The 22,500-nt window shown below is 46.2% G+C and overlaps 2 protein-coding genes across 4 annotated transcripts in view; one reads left to right on the forward strand and one right to left on the reverse strand.

Moving 5' to 3' along the window:
- LOC125952192 (endoplasmic reticulum chaperone BiP) overlaps positions 1–22,500 on the forward strand; it is a 231,265-nt gene that overhangs the window by 64,262 nt on the left and 144,503 nt on the right. The gene's annotated exons all lie outside the window — the stretch shown is intronic.
- Positions 1–22,500, reverse strand: part of LOC125952190 (uncharacterized) — a 50,469-nt gene that overhangs the window by 17,080 nt on the left and 10,889 nt on the right. For all 3 annotated transcript variants that reach the window (XM_049681512.1, XM_049681511.1, XM_049681513.1), the window contains one exon: positions 5,290–5,393. In XM_049681512.1, coding sequence (XP_049537469.1) covers positions 5,290–5,393 — 104 coding nt within the window. The remainder of the gene's footprint in view (positions 1–5,289; positions 5,394–22,500) is intronic.

Here is a 22,500-nt window from a genome sequence, read left to right on the forward strand (position 1 = left end):
AGGAACCTTTCTTTCTTTCCGAAAGAAAGAATAAAAAGAAGAAAGCGTTCCGTTGTGCGTCGGGATGACGGTCTCTTCTCCGCTTATCGGCGCACCGCGCTACGGCTACACAACACGCATCGACCAAAGTGACGGAACTAAGGACCGTAACACGGAACGTAGGATTCTCCCCTTGACGCGACAGACTCAAGAAATCCAGAGCTATCAGTGTGTAATGATGTTAATCAATATTATTAACACTTGTTACTGTATGCCGCCGCAAAACCACAGTACGGACACTGAAAGAATAGCGTGTTGGCAATATTTGGCTTCACTGCACAAACGCTTCAACAACGCTGCAACGGGTGCAATAGTGCATCAAAGATCAATTGTCGTTGTCAGTTTCCGCGGCGAGAAACCAGAGGTCAAGGAGAGTGCATGCAAACAATCCCAGCTGGTTACCAGGGCAGTTAACCGCTTCATGCCAGTTGTGACCAGCCCGTAAGAGATTTTGAAATATTGGTTATGATGCTAAGCAATAAAATTAGCCACAGCTTGATAAGACCACCCAGGCGATTGGTGGCGACTGAAAATGTTTTAATCGGAGAGATGTAAACTCGAGATTGCCTTTTACCTATCAGCTGTCTCAGTTCTTCAATCAACTAATGATTGTACCGTTTTTAAACTCATTTTTATGGCTCCAACTTTGAGTTGTTTGGTTTTTTTTTTGACAATTCAAATTTAATCTTTGGCAACACAAAGTTGCACTTTGTTTATATGAAAATCATAAATCATTCAAAAATCAATTAGGATTATCATCAAAACGTCGTCTTCGCGATCAAACGAGGATTTCGCCAATCTCGGACCTCTTTTCATCTGTACCGCGATTGCAATTGACCTGCAGTGGCACTAAGTTGGTTCTTACTTTTCGAAAGGGATTGAAACAACCATAAATTGGAACTCCTTTCGTTATAACGGAACTTTGCATGGAAACATTTCGATATTTCGCGATATTCTTCGTGGGATGTTCACGAGAATGAATTATTCATGTCCCTTTAGAAGCAATCTGGTACACGTGTTTCGGTCACGCTACCATAAGAAGAGCGTTGGACAGCTTGCATCAAAATACAAACTCGATAATGATGTCATTTGTTCCCCCCATAATGTCGTACCTTTCGTTAAAATTATGCCCAATGGCACAATCGATTGAGCCCCTGAAGCCTTCTTTCTTCGAAATCAAGCGAAGCCTTAACCATAAAGAAGGGACATTGCATCGAGACCATTAACGAACCGGCACTGGAATCGAGTGGCCGATGGGTGCTGAAATGCCGCAACCAATCCAGACTAGTCAATTTCGGTGGACACACAACGCGCACTCAAACTTAGTCACGCATTAGTCACGCTAATCAAGTGCGGTATTAAAGTCCATTTCATTAAACGGTGTTCGACGAGAATGCGCGCTTTTAATTGATTTCGTCGGTGGCCATCTCCCCATGGCCGAGGACAAACTGCAATTCCGGGGAAAACCCCATTCCACCCATTCTCATGGCGTCTGATATCATACCGGTTCTGGTTCTTTTGGCGGCATGCCTAACACCCATAAACATATCAATTTCAATCAACTAGCGACCAGGAAATGTCTAGGCTAGACAGTGTGTGCGATCTTCTTCCCTTTTTATTTTCGTTGCTGGCTGCTTTTGGCTGACTGTGGTTGTTGCACTTGTCGCATCGCGCATGCGGTTATCGAACCCTAGGCCCGTGCTGGCACACGATGTACAAGAACTTGTCAATCATCATTTCAGGGCTGAGTGAATAGAAAAATGTTACTGACTATGAGCTATGCTGCATGGAACAATTGAATAAAACGTTCACTGCAGACAGGATAAAAGATACGGTTCATCTGATGATTATTATTCTAATCATCTGCGCCCTTGCCAGATCGGTTGAAGAGGAGTTCCTCTGCGCTACACCCAACATTATACCGCACGTGGCCCTCTATCATGGAAAGCGAAAGTTCAGAGAAAGCCAAAGACGACTCCTAGCAATCCGCATCCGATTAGCTACCGAGCTGTGTGTGTTTGTGATGGAGTATGAGGGTCTTCTGGGCCACGGATGCTAGACACCATCGGGCACTAATTCAGACTGACAGTGTCTCGAGCAGTGACTTCAGCAATTCGTTCCACCGTCGCGCTTAACGGGAAAGAATGGGTTAAATAAAGAGCCTCCCGATCATATAACTGCGCTTTCGGTACACTCCGTTATCGGTTGTTCTGGCCATGGCCATAGGATCTGGTCCGGGGGCGCAGCAAATTGACGGAAATGAAAATAAACATATTAGCAATCAACGTAATGGGTTGGGACGACGAAATGAAGACACGTTTAATGTTCACAGTTTAATTTCGACCAAGGGCGAGATTCGTCTATACTTGTTCTTGTTGTTCGCCGTGGAAGGGTGGCCATCGGGATTTAAAAAGCATCGACATCGCTTTTCCATCAGTTTGAGATCGTTTTACAGATTTAAGATTGTAGATAAGGGACACTTTATGGGTCGTTTTTTGCGATTTTAATTATGTTAGGTAAGTGACACTACAAAAGTGTGCAAGCGAGTTCGAATTGAGTAAAAAATTAAGATATTTCTTAATCAAACTCCTTTCAACCAGATTATTAGTGATAAAATGGTCGGTAGTTTCTTGAAATTTCTGAATATTTTTCTAAACACCATTTCAATGATTAAACAAAAGCAATTATAATTAATTAAATTAGGACTACCGACTTGGAGGACGACGGCGCTCGATCGCGAACGGTGGAGGAATCTTCTGTGGCAGGCCAAGACGACTCGTCGGTTATAGCGCCAGATAAGTAAGTAAGTAAGTAATTATAATTAATATCGTAAGATAGATATAGCAATTTGTTTGCAATGGTAGTTCGATGACACTTCTTCTTTGATCAATTATGTTTATGCATTAGTTTATCAAAAATCTTTAGATTATAACACGTTTTGATCATAATGAAGGGATAATAAGGGATAAGTTGTTTATTTGACGTAAACATACTCACAGATTCCAGAAGTACCATTCGCTGTCAAATGGATATCGGATCAAAATGGTTATCTCTTTCGCCACGTTCCCAACCACCAATCTTGCATCCAGCGGGACGAACGGTTTATTAAGATGAATGGACCTTCAATCTGGCGCATCAACGAAGCGCCACATCATCCATCCTGCCAAACCGAGGGTGTGTGTGAGTATGTGTTGTGGCAAGGAATCATCGCGAGAAATTGTAGCAATTTGTCAGTCACGCGTTTACGTCCAAAATATATTTGGGCCCTAAATTGGACCAGGAAGTCTGGGTCAATCTGTAGGAAGACTACGCACATCAAGCTTCGATGCCCGAGACTTTCACTTTTCTTCTTCTCCACATGTCAGCGATGACTACCAACATACGCGGACTATTATTGTCCCATTTTCAAGCAACGTTTCCGCCGCTTCTCACTTTCATTGTAGCTTTGAAACTACGCACAGTAGAGCTAATTGATCTTCAGTGGAGCCTTTCCACGTTTGCTTTCAGTGAGCGCGGATGACGACGAGTGGACGATGAATTGCAAGAAAAGTTGTCTACCTGGGCGATTACTACGTTGGTACCATCAACGTTTGAAGAGTAAATGTTGACGTTTTGATATTAAACACAATCTGGCCACAGATTCCGCCGTTGAAAGCTTTCTTTTATTAATAACTGCTCTTACGCAAGCTATGCTCTGTGTCTTTGCCAACAACAAGGGTATGTGCAAAAGCATGCTTCTGAGTTTGAGTTGGAGCTTTGCTACCCTGTGATCGCCCAAGAGTCGTGCATATTTAAAAGGAAATTTGTTAAAATTTCCCTGTTACAATGTCACTTACAGCTCCTACTTGTGTGTGCGACTGTATCTTTTGCTACGCTACGGACAGTGAAGGTTAAATTAAAAATCCAATCCAGAGCACCGGCTGCCGGCAAGTGGCATTTTAGTGAGAAGTATTCGTGGGAATCGCTCCCTAAAGGATACTAGATTCAAAAACTCCCGGATGCGCGCAACAAGGACAGGACGAGAAACCACTTGACCTTCTCTTTGCTGTAGTGACACGCGTGGCCCGAAGTCACTGACCTTTCGATGAGTCCAGCATCTTATCCCTCCGAGAGTGCCAGTGAGCAGGAATGTAGAGCGAGTGTAAAGAAAAGCCGAAAAGTCATTCTGCCGTGTCGCCGGCCACAGAGTTACCGGCACCATTGCCTATTTCACGAGGCTGAGCGTAGGCTTTGGACACTGTATTGTCGCTTTGCTTTTTAGCTGTGTTGTGTGTGAAGCACCCGACGACAAAGTCTCAACCAGTGCGCACCACCGGACACCACGGCATAAATAAAAGCCGGACGCCGACGAAAGGATGCCTCACGATGGCGGGTCCTTTCTTGGGTCTATTATCCGAAATTAAAACACGGTCCGAGGGAAAGGGCCCTGGCCCTTTGGGCTCAATTCTCCCGTAAAATCCGGCAAGGAAGTGTGCACCAGCAGGGATGCTTGAAGAAAATAAAATCTGGAATTTGGTTCTCCATTTTCCTCCAGCAGTGGATTCCCGGGGTGCAGGACTCTTGTTCTCTGGTGGCGCCTCGGGACGACGGGGATGTCTGAAGTTGTCTGGAGTCGCCAAAGAGGTTTATTGATTTCTAATCGCCCGCTATCCATAGTGTGCCTCGCAGTACATAAATTAAATCCTTTTCTCCATCGAACGTTCTAGGAAGCCCGCGGGGCCTTCAAGTTCCACTGTTCGACCCACACACTCTCCGGATTGTGTTGAGATGGAAAAAGGTCAGATCAAGCGTTTAGATCGATGATAAGAATCCGATTGAAGTTAAATCGGAAAGAATCGAGTTCTCGCGCCCGAAAGGAAATCATCGGCTTGGAATTGTTGGAGTGCCGCCAGGTGGAATCAATTGAACGTTTTACGATGAGTACGACTTCCATTACTGTGTTGGCGACGGTATGGTACGGCATCGTACTGGAGTGTCTGTGATATCCGATTGTTGATAGAATTGTGATGCCAATAGGGCATTAGCTGTACACATCAAGTGCCTCTACGCGCGTGTACACTCTCATGCTATTGGATGGATGCCTCGCGATCGGATGCCTTGATAGCGACAGCCGAGCGGCGAGAAAGTAGTCGGATCGGCTTCTTCTAACAGCCCAGGGTCCGTGTAGCGCCACACTTTGCTTAATGAACTCCTAATCGATATCGTTCCAGTATGCTAATGATGGCACTGCAGCGGCCCGCTGTTACTTACCGAACCGTAGACGCTGCCACACGTATCCATGCAGAGGAACAGACAGGTCGCAACGGCCTGGATTTTGATCTGCCCTATCCCGACGGTTGTCCGCTGTAGAATCGCTGTAAAGAGACGGAAGGGAGAGATACAGATTAAATGAGATTTTGTAACGTTTAAGACTACCGCTTATGGCGGAGATCTGACATTGTAGCGTTTGATGGTAAAGAAGATAGTTTGTTGTTACTAGTGGGATTCGGTCGGGCACTGCTGATCGTATTTAATCCTCGTATTACTGACGCGTGTACCAGCTCACGTCAGGGAATCAACAATTACCGTGTCATCATCGCAACTCACGCGCATGGCACAGCAACAGCGAGATCAAAACATCTTATCTCTCGTCTAGCCTCCAAAATGCACTTCGACCACTAGCAAATGACTGATGTTCACAAAGTCATTCTGCCTCGCTGTAGGAAAACCCTCGCGTCATTTGCTGTGCTACCTGATAAATGGCACGTTCGCGCGAATCTACGAGCTAAGTGGCGGTATGCCACACCACGAGCAAGCTCACCTTGCATTATCAGGCGTGATTCCCGATGACGTTGCACGATGACGTGTACTGCACATGAGCGCATGAAGTGCAAGCCAGCTGACTGAAGCGCCATGTCTGAGAAACGCGTGGCACTTGACAAACCAACGGAACGAAGAAAAAAAAACTGGAAAGTAACGTTCACACGTATTTGCCCGGGTGGCGAGCGTTGCAGTGTCTGGTAAACGATGGTGTTGCGGTAGGTCAGTTGGTGTCATTGGACGAAATTCAAGGCTTATCAGAAACAGCCAAACAGAAACTGCACTTTGCCAGACGCATGCTTCACGTGCGGCTCTGTTCTGCTCACGAGACTTTTGGCGCCTCCCGATTGCGTAATGCTGACACATGATTGATGAATTCGGTACGGCTTCTTAGTTTACGACGACGGTCGAGTTGATCGGGTTTGCGAATATAAATTAATCGCTGTGATTAATTTAAATCGAGCACATCAATGGTTGATAATTAATGATTCTGCCATGCAAAACGACGTAACGATATCGATATCGACATTAAACGAATGAGTGACGTTAATTTGCGTGTCAACCTTATCTTTTCATTTATGTAGAGTAGTTTACCTTCGTTTAACAACCAATGCATGTTTCTTATAAATCAGAAGGTAAAATGTCGCATTTTTAACTAAGATCATTGGCGTTTATGACGTAGAATTTTCTAATCCTGCAAGCTACAACATGAAAAGGAAGCAGATATTAATGAGGAGTGGCGCCACATAAATCCCAACGGATGCATTCAGTTGGCAAAGATTGATCTATTGAGTGGCAAAACGATTGCTTAAGCCCGTCTGATGATTGATTGATCAGTTCGAGCCATTAATTGCGGTTAATTGGTGTCTACTGTGCAGACGGAGGAGAGCATAGCAACATGAGCAAAAATGGTGTAGTTGTTGTGTAGTAGATCTTGCTACGATTGCTCGAGTTTCTCGTTTCCATTTTATTCTCTACAGATTGAGCTAAATGTTGAACTACTGATACAACAATTATCCGGTTGCGTTACTTCGCTCTCGACGCAATTTATGAGGGTTTCGGTCCGTTTTGTGCAACATTACGATTAGCAATCCTTCTGCCTGTGGTCGATATTCAACACGTCGGCAAATTGATAAATTACCAAATTGCATGGCCGTTGTAACTCGATCTTGCACCATTAGCGCTGCTTACGTTTGCCCAAATTTTGTACTCCCGACGCGACTTCGAATTTCTCCTTTTTCTGCTCTTATGATGTGGACGAACGTGCTGTGGAGAGTAAATCCCGTTTTCGCAATTCATTTCGACATTGCGATTGTCGCGATAAATGCAGTTTTGGGCGGCGCACCAACTGCTCCAGCGCCGCAAGCTCATAACATTGACCTGGGAGGAGTCGTTCGCTCTACCCAAGACGTCATAATTAAGTGCATCCGCACGAATCAGCGCCTGATCACGGAACAACTGGCTGTGGGGAGTAGTGGGGATGAAAAACGGAAGAAGCGGCTCAGACAGTATTCGATCGCCCAGAGGCTTGATCGCCTGACGAATGTGTATCGAGTTACCAGACGCGTGGTTACAGTTCGCCACGCCGCTGCCCGTAACTTCCGAGAAAGACAATCGATAAGTACGTGCAAAAATGCGAGATTCACGCGCCAGGACTACAGGATTGCGAACTCGAAACAAAACTACGAGCATCATTGGACGTAAAAGTGGTGCGTTGGGTGCGTTTTAACCAGGTTTGGCGTACCTCAAGTCGTGCATTGCATGACGGCAAATGATACCATAAGACTAATGATGATGATGATGATGATGGCGGCGATCATGCAGATGGTGATTGTACAAAAATCCTGAGTCGACTCAGGCAATTGAGCGATGGATTCATATTGAAGACTCCGTTTCAGAATACGGAGCGCAAAGGTGGCGTTTAACCATTTAAACGGTATCATTTCCCTCCAACGAAGATGGAAACAGTTGAAAATTATGTAATTACGGAGAATGTCTTATTTCACGCGTTGCCGGAGTTGTTTCGTTTCGCTTCTCAAGGATGCCCATCCGAAGAGGAAGAGGTCCTGTTAAGGGATAGCGCAATTCGAAGTGTTAAGACACGCAGTATACTCTGAGAGCGTGTTTTCCCATGTCGTTTCATTTCACTGTCACGCTTTTTGACACGTTAGGTCGTTTGATGTTCGGCGAGTTTTATGATTTATGATTGTGGCTATCCTGGTACATGTCAAGTGCGTGTGGAACATCTGTCGGAGAATGTCTCAATAACTAATGAGAGGGTATCGGAGGTGTAAAAGATGAAATAATCGGAGCCACATTCTTAATCACGTGAAAACTCAATTAATGCTTCCCAATCGGAATATGAGGTATCTTTTGATTGGTTATTAATGCTCAATACCCAGAACATGTACACTTACTGAAGCGGTTTTTAGAAACAAACGACAGCTTTTATAGCAGGATCGTGTCTGATATTTTGAAGTGAAACTAAAGAAGTAATTTTGTTTCTAAAAATCGTTGAGAATGCTTCTATTTGTAACTTATTTAGGTCGTCCTATGTGTGGTCTATCGCGTTCGCATACCACTGAATAGCCGCGCTTTTCAGGGTGGCCCATCCCGCTTATCGCTATTGTGCTGCCATCATCATCATCACTTGTGATGCCACGATGCAACATTGTTTCAATATTGCTCACACTCTGCCTCACGCATTAAGCGATGCGTGTTCAATCGACAACCGGTGGCGACCCCTCCACCTTCATTGCCTCGTTCGCAATCTTCCGGTGAATATTTATAACGGAATAATTACAGGAGCAGCGAGGCTGCAAAGGATCGAAACAATAAATCTTGTGAACCTTGCAAGCGAGAGAAATGCGAGAACCTTACGCCCGAAGAGGGTGTCCTTTAAAGTGGGTCCAAAAGGTAGCAAGATCCGTTAAGTTAAAAACTTAATTCGTCGTTCCTCTGCCTCCAAGGCACAGCATCCGACAAGCTTTGTCCGGGTTCATAAAACGGCGCTCTTCGTTTGGCTGTAAACTGTGCACACCGTGCAGCAAATGATAATTATTTAACGCCAATTTTGACGTGAATTGGTTGGGTGCGGTGCGTCCGTAAGGTGCGGAGAATTATGTGGGAAAAAACGGTGACAGCATGTGCTCCGGTACTTGACCGGCAGTGAGCTATTAGCGGTGCAAAAGAAAGGAGTAGTATGCAAACAATGGTTTTTTTGGCAACAGATTTTCGGTGTGATTCGCTTAAACGGTGTTGCTTCTCGCATATAACGGAGTGTTGCGTGACAGTTTAAGTAACGTCGAAGCGGCACCGATTGAACCGATGCATCGAAATGAGGCACCTGAGGAACGATTTTCTAAATTACACACCATCTCGCCCGGTGCGGTTCGTAAAACCCTAATTGGTAGTGTGAGCGTGTGCATGCATTAGCTGTTAAAGTAAACATTGCTACCTTGTAAGTGCTTATTACAACCAGGTGATTGTTATCGATCGCGATCGCGACGACGCATCCCGCGAAAATTGTTCAATCCATCGTTGAAGATTGATCAGTTGATGATTGGTAGATTGGGGAAAAATATCGCAAATCCTCGTGATCGTTGCGTTATGTTTTTATCTGCCATCAGTTGATCATAGTGAAGACTTGCGCTGGGTCAGGTTCCTTTGGGCGACAATACTGAAAGTAAAAGAGCATCCAAGAGCAGTATGCAGATCGCCAGGAGGAGCGCTCGTTACAAGGAGAAGCATCTGCCAAAAAAAAAAACGCCAATAAAAGTGGAAGTGAACATAAAAAGCGACCATAACGTGAGCATAATCGTTGATCATATTCACGTAGCCGAGCCGTACACTTGACCAATTTAGCCAATTTACCCATCACAGCGACAGGATGCCTTGCTATAAACCAGTTTTGCAGGCAGGTTGGTCGGCCGATGGGGTTTCGACGCATCGTTTTGATCATTGAAACGCTAGAGCTGCGGTGTTCAATCTGAGCTGATGCCTGATGTTGGCATCCAGCGTAACCTTAACCTTCACTTCTACTGTCGCTTGCCAACTGCACGAACGCAGCTGATCTTCAATCGACCAAAAGCGAGCATTTTTGTCGCCGCGAGGACAGACGACAAGAACACACACTGATCGGAAGGTTGTCCGGAACATCCGAAAAATGATTTCACTTTTTTCCAGACGCATCATCCCGATGCTTGGGTGGCCCGATCCGTGGAAGGCTTGAGCGCGCTGGAATGCTTGCAAACTTGCCAACAACGCGTAATTGGTCGTGATTACTTTGCGAGGAGCATGATTTCATGATCGTGATAAGTGAAATAGCGGCATGACGTTGGAATTTTTCGGAACCAATCGAACTGGTTCAATGACGTGCAATGGACTCACCGTGGCGTGTGGCGTCGTTCGGACGCCTGACTTCTTTCGCTGCTACCCATCCACAGGTGTTCCAGAATGTTAAACGCAAGCTTGTTCTGTTTTTTGAGCGAGATTGGCTGCTTTTGGCTGAATCCGCTTAGAAAAAAGCCGATTCATTGGTAATTTGGTTAAGTTTAGTGGAGAGTCCATCGGATCGTTTCGTGAACATGTTGCAAATTGATGTAAGAAAATGTATGTCTCAATAAGAAGTGGATAAAAATCGAACGAACGCGAAAACAAGTTACACGAAATTACTTTCCATACAGTTCCCCTCGTCTGACGTCTGAATGCTGAAACGCATGGAGCATTGCCAGTGGTCCGCCATAAATTTTAATGCTGTCATTGCATGCAGTACAGTCAATTGAAGTTGCCGTCCCTTTCAGTAAACTTTTCGCGAGGGCTCTCATGGTGAGCAAAAGACAGCTTTCGGAACAAGGAATTTATGTACCTTCTCCCTGAAGGCGAGAGTTGTCCGAGCATAAGATCGATTTCGGGTGGAACAGGCACGCATCGTTGTACAGTTGCAAGGTGTATCTCGCTTCGTTCAACTGTGCTGCAGTGCACGATGCTACCAATGGAACCTGCGAAATAAGGATGCTTGGTTTCGCTGACGATCGCTCATTATGTGTAGCTACTAAAACTGAATTTATTGAATCTTTATTTTGGTCAAAGGGAAATGTTAGACTGAAAACATGTAAGAGGCGCCTATTGAATTGAGTAGACATTGAGTAGAAATAAATTTGAGAAATGCTCGACAATATGTCGACGGTGTTTTGATCATCGATCAATTATTTCTGTTTTGCACCGAGAAGCGCACGACGAAGCGTGAATTCAGACGTCTTCCTGCTCTGATGTTCTTTATGGTAGAAGGAACTTGAAGGCGAAACAGGACAGGCAAGATGTACGCTGACTGGTTTGCATGGTAAAAATCATTGATTATTCTTGGACTCCTCGCTCCACGTCTCGGGAAAGGGGGCGCAAGCAATGAAGGGGGCGCAGAGAAAGAGAAACCCCGCTCGGAGTGGTCTCGTCGTCAGCCGTTCGCAAAACATAAATGTATATATATATATGCGAGAAGAAAATCCCGTTACACAGGTTTGAAAGGGTTTTTTGGGGGGATTTTTGGTGTAGCCAATACTTCTTTTCCTTATTATTGCTGCTTATTTTTATTTCAAACTGGATGTCAGCTGACTAACCGAGAACGCACGCAGTTAATCTCAAACTGGGGAACATTTCTCGATCGCAGTAAGGCCAGTGTGTTACGCAGTGAGGCCGCCAGCTCACTGGCGCTAGATTATTTGAACACCTCATTGAAATGATTCTCAAACAATGTCGTTATGATAAGCGCAACTAAAAACGTTGTCAGAATGTGTCTTATTTCGAATGGAATGTAGCATTCAACTTCCAAACGACATTTTTTCTTAACTCTCACAACGCTATTGCGCAAACGGCACTTGCTATCGTGTGCTTATCGTCTGGGTAACGCGTGACAAATATTGACCGAGTGAGATAATCCACCTTTGATCCCAATTACAATCCGAGCTAACTCTTTTTCTACCCTAGGATTAACCGCCCGCAAACGGATAGGGTTAATTACAAGGTACACAGACGTGGATGACGTTCTCAGTCAAAGGGCAGCACCGGCACCCGCCTCGACTGTCCTCAACGGCGAGACAACAATCGTATTACAGTCTGCAAACAATGCTATGATTACGGCCATAAAGCATAAAAATATATGTCACCAGCATAACATATTTGCTCAAAACAAATGCAGCCACGTACCAGTTATGGCATAAAGACCTTCACAGAACCAGTCATCCAGGCGGGTGTCGCCCAAAGAGCCATTGGTTTTTTTTATAACTTTCTTCTAAAAAGTTTTTTAATCTGGGTCGTAGTGTTGTTTCTCAAACACACATTAAATTCATGTTAGTCATCGGACAAAAATCAATTATGTATCCGTAGTTCGATCAAACTGTTTGATGTGTTGAATGCCTTATGAAAGTCTTTTTATGCTCACGCCAATGTTTGAAAGCGTTCAACATACAACTGTAAAGATTAGGATTTAAGCCTCTGGAAAAAACATTCCAAAACACATGTTGATAGGGTAGTAGTCTTCAATGATAAGCCCTTTTATGACTAATGGGTGGAAAATCGTCAAACGGAAGATTAGTCTCGCCATGTTTTCGGCATCGACACCGCAAGGCATACGTTGGTCTCGAATTCTCCGCTAAGCGCTCATAAAGATCGTCGTCATCCGCAAAGTAGCCGATAATTCAAAACCAATAAAAATGGTAGATTCAGTTCTCGGAAACTCTATACGAAGGGAAGCCATCTTTGTCGTTTATGATATCGCGGTATCATGTCACCCTCCCCGGAATGGTAGTGACCTATTCCGCGGTCACGCTCGGTGATATCTTGGGTAGCAAACTGTGTGAAACTCAAAGCGAATGCTCAGTAGGCGCCGATCGCGCTGCTGGAAACGGGACCCGCTCCAGATCGCGGGACCATGCCCGATCGCGTTCCCTTCCGCTACGGTAACGGTTTTAACAGCTAATCGACCAATTTACAATGGTAATTAACTGGCAAGATAAATCCTCATCTCGAGTTGCCAGTCAATGGCCGTTCTTGCGCTTGAATATGCACTTGCTTGCAGATGCAGAAGCACGGAAGCGCTAGACTCTAGCGCTTCGGTTCCTCAACGATCGCAAGATGCTCAAAAAAAAGGGTCTCGGAGTAATCAATAGGTCGATGAATTTTAAGCAGGCACACCGGTCTCGATTATGATTGCTTTGGCGGTTTGTCACGGGCCCGAGGAATGACGGGTGGACACACGGTTCCGTGAAATGTGAGAACCCCCAGCGGCGTTCGGTCGGGTTAATCAAGCCCTTCCTAAATGGGAGGATCGTTTAGGTGATAATGAATGATATTTGGGCCTGAACTCAAATAAAACTTTTCCATCCGTTGGCGTTCCGGCGGTGCAAGCGGCCCACCGGAGAAAGAACGCGAACGGATGAAGCGGATGCTAGGGAGTGTTCATAGTATTTCTTCCGAATGTGGCTCGCACGCATGCACGTTTCTGTTGATTTTGAAAGTAAATTTATATGCTAATGGATTGGGCGCTGTCAGTCTGGGAGCGGTATGGACTGATGGCGCTAGTTAGGTGCAGCGGAATCGGACTTAACGGATGCTGGAACCGCATTCTTCATTTTTTGTTGATTTGTTCTGCACATTTTTCTTCACTTCAAGATGTCACTTGCTACTCTCCGCACTGTTTGTTTAAATAGCAATTTATTGGGGATACTACTTAGTAGATTCAACCAATCATTTACAATCCACAATTCATTTACAAATGACGGACATATTCGGTAGGTGAGCGATCAACATCTAAATCCTTGTGAACAGTTGATTGAGAATTCTGATTTTGGCTATTTCAACACTCCTCTCCGTGACCACCAACAACAACATCCCAGACCAAAGCGCATCTAATTGAAAGTCCATTAAACGCAGTCCCCTTATCCCGATCTCTTGTGTGCAAAACATTTTCGGATTACTGCCTTATTGCCATGCAAACACATATTTGCTGCCTGCTTCCCGATGAAGTGTGCATGGGATTTATGCTTCCCTATTTTTTACTTCCTTCAGTCCTGTCCCTGATGGCATCCCTTGTGATGGCCTTCTCATCAAGGGGTGGCCACGAGGGTTGCGAATTGTGGTTTTTTTTCCACTCATGCTACCGTTTGTCCCTGTTTTACGCACCAGCAACACCGAAAATTGACTCATCGCTAAACGCAAAGGCAAGTGACCATCAGGAGGAAATAAATAGATTTCCGATTACCATTCGTTTCGCTTGAGTAGCAGAAGACAGCAGTGTGCAGGGGAAAAGCGGTCATTGATTCGCTAAGTGAAGCAGCTCTTATCATTGCGTAATGCGCAAATGCCTCCGACAGAGGTGCTTGCATGCTCGTGGTCATTTTATCATCTTTTATCTTATCCGATGTCGAGAAGCTGCTTCACAGCAGGATATTCTTCCGGTAGCGTTCTTCCTGGTGGGTGTTTACGCACCACAAGGCGACCATCTTTTGCGCAATTTTCGGCAAGAAACAAACCACACACCACCCCGAAAGGGCACGTTGCGTGTGCGTTCGATGTGAGAGTTCGATGACCAAACGCCCAGAGCACATGGCTCACGTTTCGAACGATTGGCGAAATGCGTCTTTTCCGGTCGAAAACACGCGGCCCGTCAGTGGCCGACGCCGGAGTCGTCGCTACCGCTGGTGCCGGAATTCGGGTGACACTTTCACTGTACCGCGTTCGGTGAAGGCGGAAAAGCCGCGTGACCACGTATCATGGCGATTTGAACCGAGGGAAACGGGGGCGCCAACGAGCGGTCTGCGTAGCGCATGATTGACGAACTGTTGACAGGCGTCCCGAGGGCCACTCGGATGACAAATTTGTTTGCCTGCATCATCTAGTGATGGTGGGAGTGAGCTGAGCAAATCCGAATTTAGTTTAAAGAAATATTACTGCTCATAACATTACTTGGAGCGGTCTCGAAGCTAAAGATCAAACGCTCAATGAAGAACGAGCTATTGAATCATAAGTTCTTATTCCTAGACATTATCAAACCAGATTTCGTTTTTTGATGTCTCTCTCCATCTCTTCGTTTTCAACTTTATTACAAACCGTAAGTCAGATTGCAATCGGAGATAAAATCAGCAACAGCCTGTGGGTTTGGTAGTATTGTAGCAATCGGATTCCGATCGATTCCGTGATTTCAATGTATCACCTTTCGCTTGGAAACCAAAAAGTTCTCAACTTTCATCCAGATGGACCGTTCGCGCAGGAGAATCAGGGGAAAAATGGAAAACATTCCCACTGGACATCGGCGTCGTTCGAACAGGAAAGAGGCGAATTTGGTGGCGCCAATATAACGTGTTTGTGTCCTACCTGTGCACATTTGAGAGTATTTGACCTAAAAAGTCGGCGAAATGTGCAAACTTCTATCTGTGCTTTTGTCGACTCATTTATGCTAAGGTTTGTTGTACGAAACTAAGGTTGTGTGTCGAAAAAATCCAAAATCGGCTGAAAAATGGCGGAGTTATTCAACATTTAAATAGGTCCTGTCTAGATGGTGCACCCTGTATTCCCGTCGTTCCAATGTATAACTACCATTCAAATGGAAATAGGAGTTTTGACCGGCTTTAAGGGTCAAATATTCATAAGTGCAGTGGTTACAATATCCTTATCTTCATCGGTTGACCGTTTATCGTCGCAGAGAGGGGTCCGTTCAGCACCAGGTGGTTATGTAACAGTGCAGCACGATTTGCGCACATTAACGAGAAGCCGAATTTGAACATTGCGCAAAGTCAGGGCTTGTGTTTTTGTGATTCCCGCCTCTGCTCTCTAACAGACCCATCTCACGTTGCACTTTTGTTCGCTACCAACGATGCGTTTCATGATGTGGTTTTTGGGGAGTGCCTTAGGTGCCCGCATTTTGTGGTAATCTGATCACGATGCTACCATGTGCGGCATGGCGTGGTTCGCTGGTTGCGGCTTTTGGGACCACTTCAGCTGCCATTTTGTCGAAAACCATCAAAATCCGCTCATCCCCGATTTACGTTAGGTGTGAGACCATTTCGGGACCATCTTCGCGGAAGTCTTCACAATTTTGATTATGGTGACGATGATGATGATGATGAGTCGCAAAAGGGAAAGGTATAATTAAATTTCACTTTGATCGACACGCTGGGTCGGTATTTATGGTGTGCGATACTGATCGTTTGATCGATTTTGTGACGATCGGCAGCTCAAACGAGATCAAAAAAGCATTCGTAAACATACATTCACGAATGGATTGGAAATGGCAATTATTGGATTGCTTGATGACATTGATTAGTGTACGGCTCATCAGAGGCTTCTGAACGTTTTGCGAAACAGTTCCTTGAGGAGCGCATCGAAAGATCGTCGTTGGTGGTCTCTGTCGCAAGAAAAAAAACTTGCACCGCATTTTCGGGAGCGATAAATATTTGAAATTATTATTATTTTCAAATTCACCTTATTTCGTCCTGTGGTGAAACAAAATTCCCCCCGTTAACCGAAAGAAGATACCGTTATGCTCAAGCCGCAGAAGTTGCCTGTGGTGACCGATGCTCGTCTGGATCGTAAAAGTTGTCCATCGATGCTCCGAACACGCAGAGCCCAGTGAGTAACAGGAGGTGAATGACTTTCACGAAATTATCTCCATCCTCCGTGTTCCACCACTACGGGAGGGAAAACCAGAAGAGCACACAAAAATACAGCCCACAGATCCTTTCGCTGATTGCGTCACTTAAGAATGCGAAACAACGCCGCTAATCAATCCACGCCCGGTAAACCGGTTGCTATTCTGCGTACCACGTGCGCGGTTTGGACTTCCAAATCCAAAAACACGATGGATGGCTGCGTGATGAAAGTGAATTATAGGGCTTTTCTGAATCCTCAATCTTTGTTATCTAGCGACTGGTATGGTATGTGTGACGTGTTCTAATCTCGGGGATTGTTCGCGAACTCATCACGATCTGTTAGCAGCAGGCTGTGAATGCTTAGCAAATGGGGACTGCGATAGCTATCCGTGGATGAGGTTTCTTTTGTTGAATGACGATTCATTTATGTTGCCAAAATCCGTATTGCTAGATCTGTTTTCATCATGTAATTTTAAACAGTTTTCCGAAAATGGATAACGAAGAGTAGGACTAGACCAAGGTGTTCCATGCATCCTTTCACTAAACGACGAGTTCCATCAATCACCTGTGGCGCCTTTACCTTTCCAACCTGCTTCTTATATGTTTTGATTGATTTTTAAAACCTCTCCAACAGCCAGAGACTAAGCACCGACTGATTGGTACCGGCTGCTGCTGCTGCTGCTGCTACTGCAGCTGCACTAGCACTCAATGCATTTCCGTCGTGTATAGACAAGGAGCGCAGCGCTGTTGGAAGCCGTTTTTTCGGTTTGGCTGTGTACTGCTACCCGCTGTGTATAGCTCGATGTACTAATAATATTTCAAAACGAATATGATGATAATCTTGCCTTAGAGCATGTGCCTTTGCGTCGCTTTCTGTGGTAGACTCTACACCGCAGCACCACCGGATTGGCGAGCAGCATCCGTATGCATCCGTTTGCAAATGGAGTCGCCGTCCGCACGATAATGATGTTGAATGAAGTCTTCATTTGCAACATTGTAGCTGACCCAGCTACAAAATGGTGCGGGGTCCAGTGGAAGAGCGGACCGTGCGGAAGGAATACCACGTCGGGTGTCTCGATGGTTTGTGTACTTTTCCTCAGCTGTGCCCGAAAGCGAGCATACCATCGTGTAGTTCTTTGCCTTGCGCCACACGTAATGAGGTGTTACTTCGGGGTTGGCTTATGTTGTGTACAGCCCTTCGATCCGGATTTCGATCTTCGAGCAAACATTTGGGAAGCTTCAGTATCGTGCTTCCCTGGCTGGCAGGCTGATCTGTGCAGAACTAGCCTTCTTCATGCCACCGGGAGGTGTAAAGTTTGGTCTCACGACGTGTAACTTTATGTAGATGAAGCTACCTCGAGGTAGGACCGGTTGAACGTGTGAATAAATGAACGAAGCTGCTAGTGCCGTCGCACTGACTGCGGACGACGAGGAAGAGATTGTGCACGGTGCCGTTGCATGACGGAAGAGCTAGAAATCGGCCTCACGCGCCAGATGCAAGCAAACACCGAGTGACTGGCGGGTGATGATCAATATCTGTCAAATTAGTTATTGGGTTTACGCGGCACAATCAAGTTTTACAATCGGTAATTAAAACTGTAAATTATCTTCCAGGTCGATTGCTAGCCGCTAGCCGCCACGGCGGTAAAGGTTTCTCTTAGATGCAGATCCATTGCAGAAGTAGTGGTAGTAGGTCGCCCAGATGGGGTCTGACCAGGATGGCTCTGCGGGACACTCAACTGTTTCAAACAGTGCGAGTTTTGAAAGCAAAAAGGGTTTCAATAATTGATTTCAACTCCTTCAACTATGGTTGATGACGCCGTTAATTGAACGGAATGATACAAGCTCAGCAGATACCGATTTCGTACATGGTAACCTTCAATTGTCACGCTCATTGTTGCTACTTCCGCCAGCGACAATGTTGCCAAGTATAACGAAACAAAGAGATCGCCTCCTTGGATCAGGTATTTCGGGTTATCCCCTATCCATTTAAATGTCTGCAAATTTGTAAAATCAGATCAAACGCAAGTTCAGAAATCACATCTTCTTCACGTGCTCGTAATACCATCCTTTCTTATCGGCTGTAATCCGGTGGAAACGATGCAATGCGATACCTCGCTCTCGCTTTGTGGATCCTGGGAACTGTTTATGGAGTCACATTTTCATTTTATGGCAATGTCTCCATTACCAGCGCTTCTCGAAATGTGGTAACAAGAAATCAGAAGCGGAAAGGCACGGGAAGAAGATACTGCTGCTCTCGAGAATAAGACATAAGTTCATTGCTCAACGGTTTTCTTAATGTTCACAATCACCAGCTTGTCGACAGGGCTACTGCAGACTCTGGCTACCGTAGAATGGATTGATCCGAGTCCGCATTTGCATGATGGTCGGAGAGGACAACGCTGAGATCAGGAGGCCAATTTCTTCGAGACATTCCTTGGCTCTCGGACATTCAGTTACCCTGACAGTCCAGACGCATTTGCATCGCTCGCGATAAGCGGTCGCATCGATCGCATCGAACCATCGGACGAATGCATCGCATTTGACGATCGAGGTTTGTGATTGGTTTGGTAATCATGGATCCGGTTTGGCGATGGAATTCGAAATCGATCGAGCCGATGGTCTTCTCCTGCGCAGAGATATGCCATCGTCATCGTTGATATCTTAGGTTTTTCTAAATTACGAATGTCTGCCCGATCGGTGGGTTTCACTTTCCCGACTCCAGCGATGCGTTACTTTGTCCAGCGATTGGCGTGGCATTCGTTTCCTCTTGGGACCTTTGGTGTTCCCGGAGATCTTATGAATGAATGCGATCATGTGCTCTTTGTAGACACAACCTTCTGATCGGAACACTTAGCGTATTGGCCACCAGGCACGGCGACTGGGCATGTGTGCGGCTGTGTCGCGCCACCATCACTGAGCAAAAGGGGTGCGTATGTTTATTTATGTTTTTCACTGCAACGCTTCACCCTGCACCGGCCGACTCTGGCTCTGTGGCTGTCTTGGCTCGGAGCCCTCTCTTCGGAGGACAGGTTTTAAGCGAGCCATCAGGTTTCAGCTGTTGAAGCGTGAAGAGCTGAAAATAGCTTCAGCACTTCTTGGGCCCTCATCTGCCTCAGTTCCCTCTCTCCTGAACCCGTAACAGTTCCCGAGTTTTCCTTGCTCTTTCTACTCTTCTTCTGGTTTCGACTGCTTCCTAAAGATCGGCCCCGTTTACGCAAATGTTTTCCATCATCTTTCCGGTGTAGGATCATTTTTCACGCAATGCCAATGCCAAAGCCAATAGGCGAGGGAAAGGGTGGCCTTTTGTGGCTTAGACGTGCCGATGCATTTGATTGAGCATCATTTAATCAAACTAAAACGAACGCCGGCCTCGATAAGCTTCAATAATCCATGCGGTAGAATCACTTACCGAGGTAATCATAGGGGTTTCTCCATCGAGGATTATGCTAACAGACACTTTCACCAACACCACCCTCATAGGCACATTGGTACAAATTGTCACCAGACCGACGACGAAAAAGAAGAAGAGATTCTTCGCCCCTTTCACGGTGACCGCAAAACGGGCTGTCAAAGCACACCATCCACGATTCCCATGGATGCATTATGCAGCCGGGACCACACACGCACACATGCACATGAACCACCCGCGAACTGACCCCACTTAGCCCCAAAAAAGTCGACTGACAAACCGTGACAAATGGGTCTTTTGTCCGAGAACCGTAAAGAACTCTCTTGAGATTCTCTCGGTATTTCACCACTTCATTGACACTTCCCCCTCGGGAAGAGCAAGTGTCAGCTTACAGCTTAGTTTCGTTTCGGTAACCGACACCCAACCCCCTACGCTGCTCGCTGGTACTGTTTGATGTTTGAATTTCGTTTGATAAGCTGTCGAGCAGCCTCCGTTGCTAAGCATGTTCTGGAGACACAAAACGGTTGACTCCGACTGCCAGACCTTGCGATCCGCTGCGACATCACAAACCGTTGGAAACCGTGCGCTCATTGGGTGTTTTGAGGCGAACCAAATGAAAGCTGATCGCTAATAAGAGTATCACGATCAGCAGGAGATTGTGGAGCGTCGATCTGTGCACCAAAACATCCCATTTTACGACCGGTAAATAAGCGGCCCTCCCGGTCACGCATGCGCCCGCCCGCCCGCTAAGACTTCGACTTTTGCGCGCCCAAGTCGTAAATCAATCGAAATCTATTAAAAAATCAATATCACTCCCGTGTTTTTTTGTTGGAATGCATGTAGAATGCAGGTTGGGATGTCTCGAGAGCCAATAAAACCATCATCAGCAGCAACACAACACGTTGCATTTGTGGTCAAGGGCGTTCCGCTAGTTCGCTCCGTAAGCTCGCAAGTTGAGGCCAACAACAACAACAACCAGTTGCTTTGCCACCCGCAGGGCAATTCGCATAATTAGAAGTTCCTTGTGAAAGTCACGAATCTCGTGAGAGATCACTGGTAAGGCGTAATGCTGGGCGCTACTCCGGGGTGTCCTACCGTTCATCATTCATTAGGTATCTTTGTGGGCATTCTCCTGAAGGCTGGTAACACCTATGAAAGCGATCGATGTGGCGATTCGTTCGGAATTGATTAGGGCCATGTACTACTTTCGATGGTTGATCACGAGGAGATAGAAAGTAGAGCCGTCAGGTCGAACCGAGTTAGCACGACTGCTGCCATCTCGAATCGAAATCATAGCCGAACTAGCATCTCTCCGAAATTCACTGCCAGAATGACCTGTAATAGTGTTGCTATTGGCTGACCAACCCGTGAGTCGTGTGCCATGTGCGGTCAAGAAACGAACATTAAACCAAATGAAGTGTCAGTAACGCCCAAAGGAAAGCAATCCATTCGAAGCCATAAACTGTAGTCCCAGTCCTTAAATTATTACCGTTTTATGCTAAATTGTAGCCACGGGCAAGCTTTTGGTGGGTGGAAAGAGGTTTTGCATAATGATGTTTCGGCCGGAATGCCCCAAAGCATGGGTTGAACGTACGCATATTAGCCCGGTGACCCGCCTAACCCGAACTGGACCACAAAAACGGTCGGAATGGTCGGTTCGGGCTGTCGATTTTCCCGATCGATGGCCTAAAGTGGGCGCAATCGATGGTGCAGAGCAACGCGTCACAAAATAGCCAGAACGAGGCCAAAACACACACACACACGCCGCGACACAGCAGAATGCCAATCAACGTGTGCGTCGTGAGGCCATTGACCGGGGCACGGTAGCGAGAGGTTGCGTAAGTGCTCGTACCCAGAACGCACTGACCAGACACACGGGGGTGGTGGCGGCGGGCACGGCTACCGGCCAAATCGAGCGGTACGCATCACTCGACTGCTCCCCCCTATCTCCCTGTGGACACCAGATGCTGCTGATGATCATCATCGACGGTGTGCGCATCTGCCGGCAGTTGGGAGAGAACCACGTGGTCCTAGAAGCGAAACGGAAAGTGTGTCATCGGGCGCAGCTTGGGCTGCGCACGCTGAACCAAGTCTGGACAATGATGAGACCGAGGACTCCCGGTCTATTAGTAAATTGTACGGAAGTCGTAAATCAGCATCGCGCCTGGCTAGGGGGGAGTGTCTAGTGGGGAGAGAGAGTTTTGGGAGAACCAGGAACCGGATCGTCATGGAACTGATGGCCGGTGGTTGGAGGCGTTGGTCAAGCGTGAAGCGATGCTACCAGCTAACTTGATTGGTAGCGATCCAAAGCAGTAGGGACGGGAATTCGATTTAATTCAGTTTTTGGGGAGTTGGATAAAGTAAAGGAGCGTAAGGAGCTCGTTTAGCCAGAGCGATATTAGCCAATGAATTTTGAGAATTATTTGAACCTTACGAACATCGAACCCCGTAACGATCGTTCGAAATGAAGGACGTCTCCATGGTTACCATGAACGATCGGTTGCCTCTGAAATGTTCGCGCGCTTTGTAACTTGTTGTTCTTCCGTTTGATCCGCTCTCGTTACCATCGGTAACACACTTTCCACACCATCTATGGACAGCGACATGCCT

Source organism: Anopheles darlingi, chromosome 2 (assembly GCF_943734745.1).
Source record: "Anopheles darlingi chromosome 2, idAnoDarlMG_H_01, whole genome shotgun sequence".
Taxonomy (NCBI): Eukaryota; Metazoa; Arthropoda; class Insecta; order Diptera; family Culicidae; genus Anopheles; species Anopheles darlingi.